At 24.5% G+C, this 17,314-nt stretch overlaps 5 protein-coding genes across 12 annotated transcripts; 3 read left to right on the top strand and 2 right to left on the bottom strand.

Moving 5' to 3' along the window:
* Positions 1-414: 414 nt before the first annotated feature.
* On the bottom strand, positions 415-1,651 carry LOC117211950 (ragulator complex protein LAMTOR2). The gene is made up of 3 exons (XM_033456319.1): positions 1,390-1,651; positions 1,011-1,173; positions 415-700 (listed from the first exon to the last, which is right to left on the bottom strand). The coding sequence occupies exons 1-3, from the start codon at positions 1,455-1,457 to the stop codon at positions 551-553; spliced, it is 381 nt and encodes a 126-aa protein (XP_033312210.1). The 5' UTR covers positions 1,458-1,651; the 3' UTR covers positions 415-550.
* A 337-nt stretch (positions 1,652-1,988) lies between these two features.
* On the top strand, positions 1,989-4,513 carry LOC117211923 (queuine tRNA-ribosyltransferase catalytic subunit). Its single transcript, XM_033456262.1, has 7 exons — positions 1,989-2,694; positions 2,879-2,968; positions 3,100-3,253; positions 3,335-3,467; positions 3,580-3,741; positions 3,813-3,981; positions 4,083-4,513. Exons 1-7 carry the CDS (start codon positions 2,560-2,562, stop codon positions 4,425-4,427), a joined length of 1,188 nt encoding a protein of 395 aa, XP_033312153.1. The 5' UTR covers positions 1,989-2,559; the 3' UTR covers positions 4,428-4,513.
* Positions 4,514-4,838: 325 nt separating this feature from the next.
* LOC117212634 (ubiquitin-associated domain-containing protein 1-like) lies at positions 4,839-9,148 on the bottom strand. The gene is made up of 15 exons (XM_033457575.1): positions 8,881-9,148; positions 8,577-8,740; positions 8,315-8,508; positions 8,078-8,238; positions 7,790-8,001; positions 7,605-7,702; positions 7,537-7,545; positions 6,866-7,056; positions 6,670-6,808; positions 6,436-6,578; positions 5,929-5,962; positions 5,756-5,803; positions 5,597-5,688; positions 5,133-5,515; positions 4,839-5,048 (listed from the first exon to the last, which is right to left on the bottom strand). Exons 2-15 carry the CDS (start codon positions 8,609-8,611, stop codon positions 4,967-4,969), a joined length of 1,821 nt encoding a protein of 606 aa, XP_033313466.1. The 5' UTR covers positions 8,612-8,740; positions 8,881-9,148; the 3' UTR covers positions 4,839-4,966.
* Positions 9,149-9,163: 15 nt separating this feature from the next.
* LOC117211929 (coiled-coil domain-containing protein 28A) lies at positions 9,164-10,919 on the top strand. Of its 5 annotated transcripts, none has more exons than XM_033456284.1 (5): positions 9,164-9,566; positions 9,735-9,891; positions 10,022-10,232; positions 10,495-10,611; positions 10,682-10,919. In XM_033456284.1, exons 2-5 carry the CDS (start codon positions 9,736-9,738, stop codon positions 10,879-10,881), a joined length of 684 nt encoding a protein of 227 aa, XP_033312175.1. In that variant the 5' UTR covers positions 9,164-9,566; position 9,735; the 3' UTR covers positions 10,882-10,919. The 5 variants fall into 5 exon arrangements, with proteins under 5 accessions (XP_033312175.1, XP_033312184.1, XP_033312197.1 ...); XM_033456293.1 differs by having other exon boundaries at positions 9,645-9,891; XM_033456306.1 differs by having other exon boundaries at positions 9,165-9,566; positions 10,531-10,611.
* A 1,110-nt stretch (positions 10,920-12,029) lies between these two features.
* Positions 12,030-16,991, top strand: LOC117212969 (ATP-dependent zinc metalloprotease YME1L). 4 transcript variants are annotated; one of them, XM_033458160.1, is made up of 12 exons: positions 12,030-12,265; positions 12,619-12,733; positions 12,819-13,238; positions 13,311-13,530; positions 13,878-13,969; positions 14,093-14,336; positions 14,890-15,022; positions 15,528-15,765; positions 15,836-16,078; positions 16,145-16,288; positions 16,481-16,636; positions 16,725-16,991. In XM_033458160.1, exons 2-12 carry the CDS (start codon positions 12,719-12,721, stop codon positions 16,914-16,916), a joined length of 2,097 nt encoding a protein of 698 aa, XP_033314051.1. In that variant the 5' UTR covers positions 12,030-12,265; positions 12,619-12,718; the 3' UTR covers positions 16,917-16,991. The 4 variants fall into 4 exon arrangements, with proteins under 4 accessions (XP_033314051.1, XP_033314043.1, XP_033314034.1 ...); XM_033458152.1 differs by having other exon boundaries at positions 12,033-12,265; positions 12,619-12,747; positions 13,890-13,969; XM_033458143.1 differs by having other exon boundaries at positions 12,033-12,265; positions 12,619-12,747.
* Positions 16,992-17,314: the final 323 nt, after the last annotated feature.

The following is a 17,314-nucleotide window of genomic DNA, read 5'->3' as shown; positions in this document are numbered from 1 at the left end:
AGTTTTAATACCAATAAATATTTCAAATTACATAGAAGAAGATTATAGGAGGAAGTATATAAATGCAAATGAAATAAATAAAATTTATAACATACAAATTGTGGATTTAAAATAAAAGCAATTCTATTTATAAAGGACATATACATCTATTAATTATTTTTAACATTACATATGTTTATTAATGTATATGAATGTATGAATTTAATATTTAATTTCTAAATTTTTTTAAAGATTGTCTATGTAGATATTTTACATTATTAAAAAATATATGACATATTTCATCGATTACAATAAAATTTAAAACTTCATTTCTATGAAGTTCACAAGAATATTTTTAAAAATGCTACTAACACTTGATTTCAAAGCTAGATTTATTTTCTAAGGGTATCACATTTTTATAAATTTTAATATATAAATGATTACATAAGTGTTTTATTAATTGAAAATATATTATTTACAAGACAGTACCAAGTATCTTTACAATAAATTATAAACATTAAAATATAAAACTAAATTTTACAACACAATTGGGTATATGTTTAAACATTGATTAAGGCATATTTGCTATTGTTTTTAGTGGTTGATCAAGGTATCTTGCTAAAGCTTGTGCTTTTTCTCTTAGTAAACCAAATCCCACATTTTCTTTTGCATACAAACATAACAACAAATTAGCGACTTCGGTAATAACGACTTTGCCCTCCTAAAAGAAAATGTTTCATTAAAAAACATGTTACAAATGTATTATTTCAATATATATATATAACATATAACCGTATGTTGTTTACAACTTTTCATTAATATGCAACTGAAATTTCTGAACAATAATTTGCAATAAAAACTAGTAACTATATACATATTATTTTACTAAAAATATTTTTGCAGTACATTGCAAATATTTTTATTTGTAATCAATTCGTATAAGATATTAATAAAGCCATTTAATTGCATAGAATTTAAGTATTATATAATTAATTACTTGATAATCAAATCTATTAATATTTGATCATTACCACACAATCCATTAATACAAATTGCAATTCATCTTCCTTAAATGCATTTCGTCCATTTTTTTCATAAGCTGACCAAATATTACTTGTAATAGCAGCAGTTACTCTTGCATCTTTATCGCCATAACCACTGTAAGCTAATAAACCACCATCTCTATTTAATAATCTGAAATATATTTTCATTTGAAATATTTGATCACAAACTTTTGTTTTCCTAATTACAATAACGATAAGAAAAATATGTAAATTTATATATGTGATTTCACTTGCATGTTTATTAATATTTATATATCTTATAACATTATATAGTTATTGGATTATATTTAAAAAAAAACATGCATATAAATCGTGCTTAATTTAACGAAAGAAATATTTTACTTACAATGTATTTTCTACGCCGCCGGTATTAGCTTGACTAAGTACTTGTGTTAATGCTTTTGGTTTCAACATAGTTTCACAAGTAATACAAATTTCTCTTTCTTGTTATCTTCTTTAAATTACTCTCATTAAACTTTATCGTGAACCTAATATAAAACACCAACAAGGTATGAGCATTATTTTTTAATACTTGTATTCTATAAAACAAAGGATAATATCTCTAGGACAAAAAATGTAGAACACAAATTGTAGGATACCAATTTTTCACTAGAGAAAATTAAATTTCTAGCATATGGACTTTTCATAATCTGTAACTATCGTATGAAAACATGTTTTAATATTGATAAGGGTACAAAATAAATATTGTTATTCTATTTTAACGCATTGTAATCAAAGACTACACTGATGATGTGATATTTACAACAAGCAGAAGTTCTGCGACAGTGTTGCTATTATGGACTTACTTTATATATTTAAATTGGTAATAGTGAGCAATTTGGTCAGTATTTCCAATTTCTTTCTCAAACTTTGATATTGTTAAAAGGTCTGCTAAATAAACAAAATATCACGAAAAAAAATATTGCAATCAATTATACATATTTGTAATTTTACTTCAGAGCTAAACCTAAATCTAACCTCAATCTAGGAAAAGCCCTAGAAAATTTCATTTTTATTTTGCAATGTAATGTATAAACATTTTACTATTAGCTACTATTACATATGGGCGTATTTACATAATCGCAAAAGTAAGATAAATAGCACTGAAATGTGTTCCTTGTACAAAAGTACTTAACGTAGTTAAAAGATGATAATAAATATTATCGTAAGGAAATTGTAGAGTAGATTAATATTACACATGGAAAGTAAGTTGATGAATACTGATATATAATAAATATACATATATATATAAACGAGTCTTTGAACTGGAATTTTACAGCTATAGTTTATAGTTCAAAGTAAAGGATATTAAGTAATATTGAACAACTTTAGAATTATATATAACACATTTAGAATTACAATAAAACAAATTAAATTATGTTTGATACAATAAGTTATTATTATTATTGTAAATTGTGATATAAGCGACAGTTTTATAAACATTTTATTAATTATGTATGTATATGAAACAAAATACATTATTGACATTATTTGCTAAATTATTAAACTGAAGAAAATGCTACAACAACGAAAATCACCACTACTTTTCGAAATATTTTACGAATGTCAAACTACAAAAGCTAGAACTAGTAGGATGACTCTCATTCATCATCATGTGGATACACCAGTATTTATGCCAGTAGGTACACAGGTAAGTTAAATATAATTAAAAAAAAAAGATTAATGTTTTATGACATTGCAAATCATATTTGGCATATCATTAAACTTGTAATAAGATTTAATTGTTTATAAAATATTCTATTACTTACAGTCATATTATAGATATATATAAATCAGTCACATTATACATTTTAATAGCAATATTAATGTTTTAGGGTACTTTAAAAGGCATATTACCTCAACAATTAGAACAATTGAATTGTCAAATTATACTTGGAAATACATATCATCTTGGAACAAGACCTGTATGTAATATATATAAATATATAAAGCATAAAGCTTTTCTTTAATATTTCTTCAAGTTATAAAATAATTGAGTTACTTATATTCAAATAAAGTGAACAAATATGTTATTGATAAAAACTGGATTTTGTAGGGTCTTAATATAATGCAGAAAGCTGGTGGTTTACATAACTTTATGAATTGGAAAAGAGCATTATTAACAGATTCTGGTGGTTTTCAAATGGTATCGTTACTAGAACTTGCTAAAATTACGGAAGAAGGTGTCAAGTTTAAATCACCATATAATGGTAATCATTGTATAAGAACAATATGTACTTATATTGTATTATGTAAAAATACAAATAAAATACTTTAATATTACTTTACAGGAACAGATTGCATGTTGACACCTGAACATTCTATACAAATACAAAACATAATAGGAGCAGATATAATTATGCAACTTGATGATGTTGTTAAAACTACATTAACAGGACCAAGAGTAGAAGAAGCAATGCATAGGTAGAATTGCATTTATATATATAATTTATAAATAATATTATTGCATTTACGTATATAATATATTATTAATTCCTATCGAAATAATTTTTAATACTCAATATATTATTTACAGAACAACTAGATGGTTAGATAGATGTTTAAAAGCACATCAGAGATCAAACGCGCAAAGTATATTTCCAATTGTACAAGGAGGTCTTGATCCTAAACTTAGATCAGAATGTGCAAATCAATTAATTAAACGTGAAGTGAATGGCTATGCTGTAGGTGGATTAAGGTAAAATATTAATTTAGATGGATTAATTTAGGGAAAGAGAAAGATTATTTTATGATTAATAATATTTCTAGTGGTGGAGAATCTAAAGATGATTTTTGGAGAATGGTACACCTTACTACAAATATACTTCCAAAAACTAAACCACGTTATTTAATGGGTGTTGGATTTGCTATTGATTTAGTTATTTGTTGTGCTTTGGGAATAGATATGTTTGACTGTGTATTTCCTACAAGAACAGCGGTAATTAATTACGGATAATGTGTTTGAATTAAAGAAGAGTATACACAAAGTGCAACAAGCTGGTAAAATGAAATCTATTAATGCATATATTACTTTTTTAGAGGTTTGGTTGTGCTTTGGTACGTACTGGTCAATTAAATTTAAAACAAGTTCAATATCGTAAAGATATGAGGCCAATAGATGAATCGTGTGAATGTAGTACATGCAAAACATACACACGTGCTTATCTTCATCATATTGTAACGGTAGAAACAGTTGCATGTCATTTACTATCTGTTCATAATATTGCATTCCAAATGAAATTGATGAAAGATATTAGACAAAGTATCCAAGAACAAAGATTCCCAGAATTTATACAGCAATTCATGTTAGATTTGTTTCCAAACAAGGAATATCCCCCATGGATAGTTAATGCATTGGAAGCTGTTAATGTTACATTATTATAGTAATAATTATTATTTATTTTCATAATAAAATATGTCTTGTATAATTTTTTAATGTCCTTTATAGAAATAAATGTTTGAAAATTTTATATATTTTATAGTAATTGATTTCAACTATTAATAATACTAAGGTATGTAAATTATCATTTATATGAATATCTTACATAAAATAAGTACTAACATATTAAAATACATGATTAATATTATATTCATTTACTTACTAATGTATGTATTAATATACATATTAATGTTCTTAATAGAATTTATATAAGAGAAACCCACTCAATGTTAAAAATTGTTTTGCAATTTGTGCAAAACTTGTACTTCAATCCAGTTTTAAAAATATTTTAATTAACATTTTATTAGTTTCAACATTACCTTGTTATTTTAGATTTTCGTAATGTTTAATGATAATTTTCTTTTAAAATATCAACCAAATTTAATTTTGAAATTATATATGCTTTTTGTTTTAAATATATTCATCTATTATTCCAAACTATGGTGAGTAGGCAATCGAATTACGAATAATATTAATAATTTCATCACATAAAATCATCTGAATCATATCCACTATTTTCTACATTTGATGTCATATTAGATGTATTAAATAAAGAATTATAACTTCTGTAAAAAGTAGAAAATAATGTTAAGTCTGACGAGATTAAACAATTTATATTTGTCAATAATGTACCATAATTTTTGTCTAACCTCATTTCTGCTTCTTCCTTTCTTCGTTTTTCTTCTGCCTTTTCTCTTTCCTTTTGCTCTCTCAAAAGTCTCTTTTTATCTTCCCGTTCATTTCTGTCCCGTTGTTCTCTTTCTGATCTTAAATTTACTTGTTCTGAACGTTTAGTTTTATTCAATCGATTAACAACAGTATTTATTCGTTTTGCAACATGAATTTTACGAACATCCTTATCTTTATGAAAACCAACTTGTCCTATTTCCATACCTGGTGTTTTTTTCAGATTAGACCACATTGTGTATACTACATCGATATCATTCATTTTATTTCCTTCAATACTATTTGCTTTCACTAATTGTGCTGCATCTTCTAAAACTACACTAGGTATGTCATCTATTGTTTGACCCTATAAATCATGTATTCATATATAGATACGCATATATAAGTGTGTAAAAGAACATGCATGTTTTTAATAGAAAATATTTACAAGACGAAGTCGAAGGTATACATGTGCTGAAGAATATTTGTCAACATGAAACCAAACATCTTCTGGCCAACCCCACTTTATGAGGTCATCATCTAGAAAAATATATATTGAAAGAACGTATCTTATACATTATAATATATTTTAGAATTTTTCACTTACTTTCATATTGGTCGACTCCCATAAATAATGTCACCGATGGTTGTACAACTATAATTAAAAATTATAATTATCATTCTAACCTTACTGCATATTATTAGTTTTTTTAGTAGTAAAATGTATATGAGAAAATTTAAATATACATTAAACATGAAGCCAGTGATAAATAATAATACCTTCACTTGTAAAATAATAAACCATTATTACAAAAAATATTTAGTTGAAACACGTGGTGTGATTTAACTGTCAAATTTCAAGTCGATACTAGCGACAGTAAACCGTACTTCTTGGAACTATTTAACTTTCTAATACGTAATACCAGAGTTGTAATACTCTGTTTCATGTATATTTTTCTAAAATTGGAAAAAATATATTATGTCCATATGAATATATACTCAAAATTAAAAATGTAATGTTAAAATATACATATCATAAAATAGATTTTTAGCAATGTTAATAAAATTCATGATTCATGAATATAAGTCTATTAAATATATCTAATATATAACCATAATAATAGGGTTCATTAATATGCATGCCTATTATAGCATCATTTAAAACATTTAGAAAATCTTTTGCTACAAGCTTATGATATTCATTTTTTATTTTATTATAATTTATATTATTATTATATTGTTCATAATATTAATATTAATTTATTTTACAAAATAATATTTAAATCAGAAATCAATTGCATATTTATTGATATGAATCGTATGTTTTTCGACATGATATATTGATATAATGTGATCCAATATTGGTCCTACTTCAGGATCTCTTATTCGTTCACTTATAGTTACTGGTGATTCTAACAGCGATAAATACACTAAAAATTTCATTTTTACATTAATTATTGTATTATCTAATTATATTAATTTTTTTTTATTTTTATTATTTATTAATAAAAATAATCTTACCAAGTAACATATTAGGATTTGTAAGACTAAGTTGAATACGTGGATCATTCATGATTACTTTATAAATTTGACTACCTGGATCAAGTTCTTTATCTAAATTTTGTAAACTACGCCTCCTTTCTCCAAGTAACCATTCACACTGAAAAGAAGAATATATTTGAAGTGTAATGAAATTAAATTTATATAGATTACTCACAGCATTAATTTGATTGTTTCCAGTAATTTTTAGTGCCTCAATAATATTCTTTTCTTCAAATCCCATCTCTGATAATGATTGTACTGCTCTAGAACTAGGTTTGAAATCCATCTTCCTATAGTAACGGTAACTTTTTAGTAAATGATCTACTATGCTGAGTACATTTTCTTCCTTCTTCAAATTTTCACATCCTACATATAATTATCAATTTATTTGTATACAATTATAAATCAACATGTAATAATAACGTATAATTTATCATAATTTTAATCATTTTCAATTAATATGTTTATTACATATATTATTATTTTATAAATCCAAATATGGGCTGTAAACAAATTTTTAATATTTCTGAAAAGAAGTGTTCTCTTTGTGAAGTTTTATTTTTAATTGTAATATATTTTAGTTTTAACAATTATATGGATGATTTTAAATATGTATGAATTAATGTATGAATGTTTTAAATATGAAATTGAATAATTTATAAAGAAAAACTACATTATGATTATATAATATTTATAGTACTTTATATATAGCAAAAAATGAAATGATTTTTCAAAATATACGCTTGTCATAATTTAAAATTTTCTCAAGAATAAAATCAAGAAGATTTGTACTTGACTTGTATTAAATATTATCTAAATAATTAGCTCTTTCAAATAAATCAATACCTGTTTCCCCTAAGACATTTTTGATATATAAATAAATGAACTGGAAACTGCAACATCTTTATTATTACCTTTTTCAATAGATATCAAATCTAAGTAATCATCATCATCATCTTCTGGATCATTCTGATGTTCTGCTAACCATTCTAATGCTTCTACTATATTTGATCTGTAATAAGTTAAAAATCAGAGCATAAAATATTACTTTTAATTTATTAATATTCCTGAACATTAAATTAAATAGTAGATTGCGTACTTTCGTAAGTGAAGAGCTTTCAGAACCTTTTTTTCAGAAAAACCCATTTCTGTGAGAGTTTTTGCAGCATTTGTATTAATATTTGGTTTACAACTTGCCTCTAATTTTTCTTTTAAGATATCATAAAACTTTTGTGCTTCTGGGCTATACGATATAATCCTTGCTGATGCTTTTACAAGTGTAATAAAAATTTTTCGTATTTCATTCTGAAACTATAATATAAAATATATAACGTAAATTTTCTCAATACAGAAAATGCAATAATTATACATGTATGTGTATATTTACATCTGCAGGACAAGAAAGAAATGGAATAGGTTTAGGTGGATTACGTATAGGTAAATCTTTTGTTATTTGTAGTACTACTTCTTCATCTGGACCTTTCAAAATTTCTGCAGATAAATTTTCATTTATGGGTATTGGACGTATCTTTATTAACATTAATTCATCTGTAATAAAGATAATCATTTTATTTTGCTTAATATATCTGCTGATGTAGCACAGAATTTTAGTAAATTGTTTTACCATTTTCATTAACTTTTTCATTAATTACACTATGATCATCTATAAGCCATTTGAATTCAGATGTATGAACTAAACGAAAGTTAGTTGGACTTCTTGATTTATCATCACCATAGAAATGTTTTATTGCAATATTTTTTATGTTATTGATAGTCATATCTGACGTCACATTAAACCTCATGATCATTCCTTCAAGACTAAGTAAATAAATTATGTTTACTAATAGCTCCCAGGAAGATATTGATAATATTTAATAATATTCTACCTTATAATATTCAAAACAAGTTTTGAGTTAGACATTGTATAGTTTTATAATTATTTATTTTAATAAGATGAATCATCAGATTGTCTTTTGCTTGTTCTTGCTAAACTTTTTGCATCCCAAGTTTCACCAAGTAATTCTTGCAATCATAGAAATATTAGTTATACCTATAACATAAAGATATGTTATCATTTCTCTTATTATATATGATATAAATCAACTTGAGTATCTTTAAAATAGCTTTGTATTTATATACATATATATGTATATATAATTTTTTATTTTATAATATAAATATTATATTCACTTTTAACATGAAATTTCTTAAGATGTGTATTTTAATTAAAATTTCCTTCGCACTACATTGTCATAATTTTCTTGATATAAAGGTTAGAAATGAATTGTAGAAACATTTTCAAGTGTCACTATGCTAAATGTAATGAATAAACCATGTATGGTTTTTAATCATATCGTATATGAAATAGCGTATATGACACGTATTTGTAAATGTTTTGTTAAAAGTTACAGCACTTAATCAACATTTTTTATCAGCATAAAATTTAAGTTATATATAGGTACATAAATGCCAGTTACCACTTATCAGAAATTGCAGATAATCAGATGATTTGTTTGTATATTATGTGCATGTCAAGATATACAAAGTACAATCGAAAATATATAATCATGAAAAATTAATTCTGTAACTGTTTATTTTCATAAAACGTTTCTTTCTCAATTTTTTTTATTCTTTGAAGGAAAAGGAAGATTATACATACAATAAAATATATTTCGTAGAAATGCTTTTATAATTTGGAGGCAATACATTAAAAACATTACAATACTATGTACTTTAGAAAAAAAGTCAATAAACAAAACAATTACTAATAACATAATTGTGAATGTGCAATAACATGTTTAAATTATAATAATATTTTTGATGTTAGTACAATAAAAAATATCAAGTTTAAAAAAGGGTTTGGTTAGATCTATTGCGTATGTATATAGAAGTATTTAAATATCTTCTTTCTTCTGTTTCTTATAAAATGTCATTTAAATGTTATTTAAATTTAGGTATTCATTGATATATATAAAAATTCTACAAATATCTAAATTTAATAACAACAAGAATATAAATTTTGATTAAATTAATGAATTTTTCAGGATGACTGAAAAGTCTGGATGTGGTGAATTGCAACAATTGGTTCAAGAAGAAGAATGTGAAGAACCATTAAGTCAAGGTGGAGAAGCTACACCACCTTCCACACCAGCAAGATCTCATCATCCAAGTAAAAATGATACACATAGTTCTCATATATCGGTATGAATTTAGTATTAGTTACCTAATTTTGACTACTAAAACATAAATTCAAATGTATCATTTCAAAAAAATGGATAAATAGGTGATTTAAATAAAACAATAAAAATAGTAAAAGAGTTTATTATTTCAGCAACAAGTATTATGGGAAACTAATGTACAAACATCACCAATTATTAGTAAAGGAAGTTCTGGTCAGGCAACAAGTCAAGGATCTATGGTTTCTGGCCGTGCTGTGAATCTTTCAAATCATGGTAATCAGTCACGTCTAATGTATATGAATGAGAAGGAAAAGCAAAAACCAAATCGACCAGAACTACCAAAAATAAATCGTCAACATAGAGGTAACTTTGTACTTCATAGTAACATTTAAAAATATTATTTAGAATATAGTAGTAAGTATCCTAAAAATATTTACAACATTTAAATAATATCTTTTTATTCAATTTTCAGTTATATAATGTCACATATTATATTTAATAATACGAAAATTTATATTTTTGTTAATTAATAATATATTATAATCTTTTCATATATTTTTCTGTTTTAAGTATTGTTATGTTTTCATTATATTTTTTGGTTGTGTTTTGGTGTCATTAAATAAAGCTATGGCACCATGCAAACATCATTGCTTTTTGTCAGAGGTTCCTGATGTTCGTCGTATGGAACAAGCTTTATTACAACTTCTGGAAGATTTCCATAGTGGTAATTTACGAGCATTTGGTATGTGAAATATGCTTTTCAATATAGCAGAATAAATATAAAATTGGAATAATATGGAATTGAAATACAGGAAAGGATTGTAGTATGGAACAAATGACAGAAATACGAGAACAACAAGAGCAATTAGCTAAACTTCATTTTGAGTTAGGTCAAAGACAAGGAATTGGTGGAGAACAATCAGGTTTACGACATTCAAGTGCTAATATGAATAATTTGTTGGAATGTCTTCAAGAGCTTAGTGTTTGTATTGAAAAATTACATAGCAAGTAATTGTAAAATATTTATAATATATACAAAATTTATTTAAACATGATATTTAAATAGAAACATGAAAATTAATTAATATAAAAAATAGAATATAATGAAAATTTATGTACTTTATAGAATGTTTTCGCATTTTGGAAATATTTCACGATACTGTTTTTATATAACCATAGATTTAACTTTTCCAATAATGAAATAATTATATTTCTTGATTACAATGTTTTTATTTAATTTAGAAGTTCCTCTTATTATTTTTGTAAATTTAGTTTTATCAAATTCCTTGTAAAATATAAATATATAGTAGTAGCTATTTAATAATATTTAATAAATGATAAAAAGTAAATCACTATGAAGTAGTCATATAATCTAGTGAAATTGCATATTTATGTTTAATTATCTATGCCAAACATTTTTTTATAGAAATATTTCATTTCATTTTACTAAACATTTTAACAAATTTATATCAGTGCTTATGTTTATGTAATACTCTAAAACTGTAATTTGTATATTTAATAAAATGACGTAAGTTGTACATTCAAATATACTAAATAATGACAATATTAAAAATTCTTGTTAAAAGTTAGGAAACAAAATTTTTAAAACTTTTCTAAAATTCAATTTTAGTTTTGTATTATCTAAAATGTTAATGTAATTTAATGGAAAAGAAATAAATATGGTTCCTGGTATTTATCTGAAAAAAGAATGTATCTTTTTTCTACGTTGTATTATTTATTTTATTAACTGTTCCTATAATATATTTATTCTCTGTTAAGAAGAAATCCATTTTAAAATATAATAAACTAATCAAAATTTGTGTATCAAGCAAGTGCATGAAGCTAATAATATTTTCATAATATATAAGAAAATAATACATAGGTTCGACGATAAAGGAAATTTATTTAAAATAATATTGAAAGTGTTATGTAAAATAAGTTGTTTTATACATAATTAAATTGTATCGTAAAATAAATGAAGTACGCATAAGGGTCGCAAAATAGTTGTTTTGAAATGCGATTATTAATCCAACAATCTAACTATAAAATAAAATCTGTTGTTACACACATAATATAATCTCGAATTAGGGAAAATATGTATTTTCCGAAAAAATCTCGATGTGTTTTACGCAATCTTAAATCTAATCTCAATTGATTTTAAACATTCGGAAGTTTATATTGTAGATAGCAGTCATTTCCGTTACCTTGCAGCATTAAAACTATATTTCGTATAGGAGATATTGATGTCATGTAATTTAATCTTTTTGGATATGCAACAAAACGTTACTATCAGTTGAATTTAGTTTTATTTAAAAGTGTTATACTTCCATTTATCTTATTACATGTGTTAAATATAGGGTTGAACTGCAATGTTTTCTTTCCAACCTCACAATCAGGTTTGTATTATCATATTTATATAGCTACAAAAGTTTCCAAAATTCATAGATAGCTTATTAGATAGTCTTTTACATTTGATGACATAACAAGTATATACATGAAATTTATATTGTATATCTTCCTTAAAAATGTCTTTAAAAATTTCCGTTTTATAACCTTATATGTCTATTACATTAATACAAACTTATGAAATTTTTGTCTATTTCATGTCTGTCTTTAGTAAAAGATAATTTCCTGGATTACAAAATAAATTACTTTCTATATGTGTACATTTTTATTTTATTCAATCTTGAAAATAATTAGAGCAAAATATTTAAAATTTCTTATTTCTAAAAAAGAGAATTATTTCTAGGTGTTATATCATCTGACGCAATTAACTTCAGTAGTTAGTCCAAAATCTACATCATTTTCAGTTAAAGTTAAAAGACAAAATGAATTGAAAAAATCTATGAATGATATCTCTTCTGGTAATTTGTCAGACGTAAGATAATTTGGTAATGTATTACATAAAACTATAATGATGCAAATTACTAAGTTTACTTTTTATTTTAGGCTACTAAAAATTATATTGATACATTAATAGGCAAATTAAACATGTCTGATGTAATTACAATGTTTGATATAAGGACAAATAACGTTATGGTAGCATTAGATCAAGTTTCTATGAAAATTTTTAAGAGAAATTTAGAAAAAAATAATAAGTGGAAAGTCTATGCATCAGGATTAAATTCCACAAAAAACAAACACAAATATCTATATAAAAGATGTATGGAAGAAATTATTTTACCTGCTATGTATTTACCATCGAAACAATATCATACAACATTATGTACCTTTTGTAACAAGAATTCATTTAATCACTATGTACAAATTCGTAGTTTTAGAACAAAACGTAATGTCTCTACTGAATTAGAAAAACAATCATCATTTATAAATAAATTTAAAAACTTAGTTGGTCATTTCTCTGGAACAGTAAGATCATGTATTATTTATTATCTATATTGATATTTTATATACTTTGTGAATAACTTTCTTACTTCATAGAATACAGGATTAGTACATGCTCTGAAAGAAAAGGACTTGGCAACAATAAAAAATTTATTTAATAGTCAAACATCGACAGAAGAATATAAAAGAATTATATTAGCTTTTATTGAAGGATATGAAGCAGGACTTAGACGCCAAACATATTCAACTTTTGGATGGTTTAAAATATTATGTAGTTTATTAACAGGAACTGTATTATTAATCTTTTGGTATGGAGGTATGTATTATAGAGGTATAATACAATTTCTATCATTATTTTCTTTGATAACTTTATTTTAATATATTTTTTTGTAGTTACTATCTGTCATTAGCATTTTAAAAAAATATATGTTAATATTGAATATTATCGATTATTTCAAATAAATAATCATAATAATTTGAAAGTCACTGAAAAATTATTTCACTAAAGAAAGAAGAATATTTTTAATATTAACTGTATTATATTAACTATATAATATTAAATATTAAAGTGATAGAGGAGCATTAAAGGAGTATTTAAAATATATTAATATGCTTTAGATTACTAATAATGATGTAAATTTTCTTATACCTTTCATATTGCAGTTTATGTTGTAGGAAGTGGATTACGATTTCCAATGGATGGTGTTAAGTTTAGACCAGAAATAACAGACATAACTTTTAATGATGTTAAAGGAGTAAGTAAATTATTTAAAAGATTCTAATATATCTAAAATCTAATAAATTCTAAAATGAATAAAATCTAATAAGATTTTTCATTTTACTAAATACTGTATATTCATTTGTTTATATACAATTAGGTTGCAGAAGCTAAACAAGAATTAAGAGATATAGTTGAATTTTTAAAAAATCCAGAAAAATTTGTTGCACTCGGTGCAAAATTACCTAAAGGTGTATTACTAGTAGGACCACCAGGAACAGGAAAAACATTATTAGCTAGAGCAGTAGCTGGCGAAGCTGGTGTCCCATTTTTTCAAGCTGCTGGACCTGAATTTGAAGAGATTTTAGTAGGACAAGGTGCACGAAGAATGAGAGATTTATTTAGTAAGTTATAAACAAAATATTGCGAACACAAAATAAATATTAAAGAAACATTCTAAATCATACATTAAATAAAACAAAAAAAACTTCTAAAGAAATATTATTAATGGTTTTCAATTTTTTTTTCTTCTACACTTTTTCTTTATTATAATTAATATATATTGATTATTTATAAGCCATATTAGTTCGATATATGTACTATATATGTATATTAGGAATTGTACATGCTATTTATATTTCAATGTTATGATCACAACATTCTAATGCTGTCGTTAATGTTGTCTATTTATATTCTTTTTTTTATCTGTATCATGATTTAATGAGCCTTAATTAGCAAGTGTGTATTACCTCAAAAAAATTTTTTATTTTGGGAATTATAAAACAATATGCCCTACAAAAGATATTCATAATTATCTTCATTTTGAATAAAAATTTAAAGAGAAGAAAAGAGAATTTATTTTGATATCATATGTAATTTATATTATGATGTGCAATTTCAATTAAAGTGTCCTGAAAATTTTGTATTACTTATTCATGATCTGTTATTCTTTTTCAGAAGCAGCAAAAGAAAAAGCACCTGCCGTAATATTTATAGATGAAATTGATTCTGTTGGTGCAAAACGAACAAATTCAGCTCTTCATCCATATGCGAATCAAACAGTAAATCAGTTACTTACGGAAATGGATGGGTAAATAAAAAATTTTACCTCTTTATCCTGTAGAATATGGAATAATTCTGAAAATTAATATAGGTTATATGCGAAAGCAAAGGAAATTAATAGAAGAAAAGATAAAGAAATTAATGATTATCTTTTTAAATTTTTTAAAAATAATATATGTATTACAAGTTCAACAATTTCGTACTACTTTCTTAATGTATTTTCTCAAGATATGTTTTTATTTCATGTGCATTAAAACTAGGAGACTGAATCTACAATATAAACAATATGTATAATATAGTAAGCATATTATGTTTCCTTATATTAGAGTTAAAGAAATGAGTGTAGGATGGCAAAATAGTACTAATTACATTCATTCATTTCTTTCTCCTATTAATTTTCCTTCTTCTCTTTCTGAAGAAATAAAGTTCAAATTTTAAATTTTGTTACTTATAATTTATAAATTATGACCTTATATATCGATTTTATGTACATTTATTATCATTAATAGTTATATATTTCTTTGTACTTACAGATTTCTTCAGAACGAAGGTGTTATAGTATTAGGTGCGACGAATAGACGGGATGATTTAGATAAAGCATTAATGCGACCCGGTCGTTTTGATGTTGAAGTTCTTGTTGATATACCAGATTACTTAAGCCGGAAGGAAATTTTTGATTTATATTTATCAAGAATATTAACACAAGAGGTTGATGCAGACTATTTAGCAAAGTGTACTCCTGGATTTACTGGAGCTGATATAGAGAATATGGTATTCATTTGAAAATAAGTATTAATTTTAGATCAAGTTAATTTTATTATTATGAGCTTAATTTTAAAAGGTAAATCAAGCAGCTTTAAGAGCTGCTATAAATGATGCTGAATATGTAACAATGAAACATTTAGAATATGCTAGAGATAAAATAATCATGGGTCCAGAAAGAAAACAAAAAATTAAAGATACAGAAACTAATACCATTACAGCATATCATGAAGCAGGACATGCATTAGTTGCATATTATACTAAAGATGCACCACCTATACATAAAATTACCATCTTGTCTCATAGCCATTCTTTGGGACATGTAAGTGTTATAAATTAATAATTGTATTTTTTATTGATATTACATTTCAGTACTCTTTTTGTATAGACCGCGTTTTTATTTAACGACGAATATCATACAACGAAATCCAAATTATTAGCTCTAATGGATAGTTCAATGGGTGGTCGTGCTGCAGAAGAATTAATTTTTGGTTCTGATAAAGTAACAGCAGGAGCATATAACGATTTTCAGGTATTTTGATATAGTTCATATTTATATTAATAATATCTTATCACATATGGTACAATAATTAAAAAATAAATTACAAGAGCTTAGGAAACAAATTCTAAATACTAAAAATATTCCTAATTTTATTTGCAAATAGTGAAAATTTGAAAATATTACATTGTAATCATTGATAATATTGATAATCATATTTCTTAGAGGGCGACTTCCATCGCAGAAGAGATGGTACACAAGTATGGTATGTCTGAAAAAGTTGGTTTTGGTACAATTCGTAGAAATGGTCAAGGGGATGGATTTCAATTAGGACCTAGCACAAGTGATCTTGCTGATAAGGAAGTGAAGCGCCTTTTACAAGTAAATTTTATCACCATATAATGTTAATTCTATCATGTAATATTATTCTTTAACCTTTTACATCAAAATTACTATATTTTCTACTTAGGAATCATATGAACGAGCAAAACTGACATTACAAAAACATGCGAAAGAACTTAAAAAAGTAGCAGATGCTTTACTTAAGTACGAAACATTAAGCAGTAAAGATGTAGAAGCTATTATTAATGGAGAAAAAATTCCACCTGAGACTTTGAAGAATCAACCACGAATTGTAGATCCGACTGAACATGTATTATAAGTAGCATATCGAGATATTCAGTTTAAGATGATAAGTAAAATAAATTATTTGGTGCAGTATCGCAATTTACAATCATACTTTATATTACTTTATTATAAGTAATTATATTTTACAATTTTCAATTTTACAAATTTAATTAAGATATATCAGCTTTTTCAATTGAGAACTTTGTAATACATAACTTCTATTTCATTATCTAATTACTTATTTCTTTAATAAATTAAATTTATATAACAGTTCATACAAATTTACTTTTTGTAACCAATTAATACCTTACAGAGTCTCAACTGAAAATAAATTAAGACAATATACAAATATATCAGAAAATAACATAAATGTGACGAATTATACATAATTACATAAAAATACCAAACTATACATAATTATATACCAAAACA

This window comes from Bombus bifarius, unplaced genomic scaffold (assembly GCF_011952205.1).
Source record: "Bombus bifarius isolate JDL3187 unplaced genomic scaffold, Bbif_JDL3187 scf7180000007970, whole genome shotgun sequence".
In the NCBI taxonomy this organism is placed as follows: domain Eukaryota; kingdom Metazoa; phylum Arthropoda; class Insecta; order Hymenoptera; family Apidae; genus Bombus; species Bombus bifarius.
The sequence above is the reverse complement of the archived record's forward strand: the minus strand, read 5'-3'. Positions and strand labels throughout refer to the sequence as shown.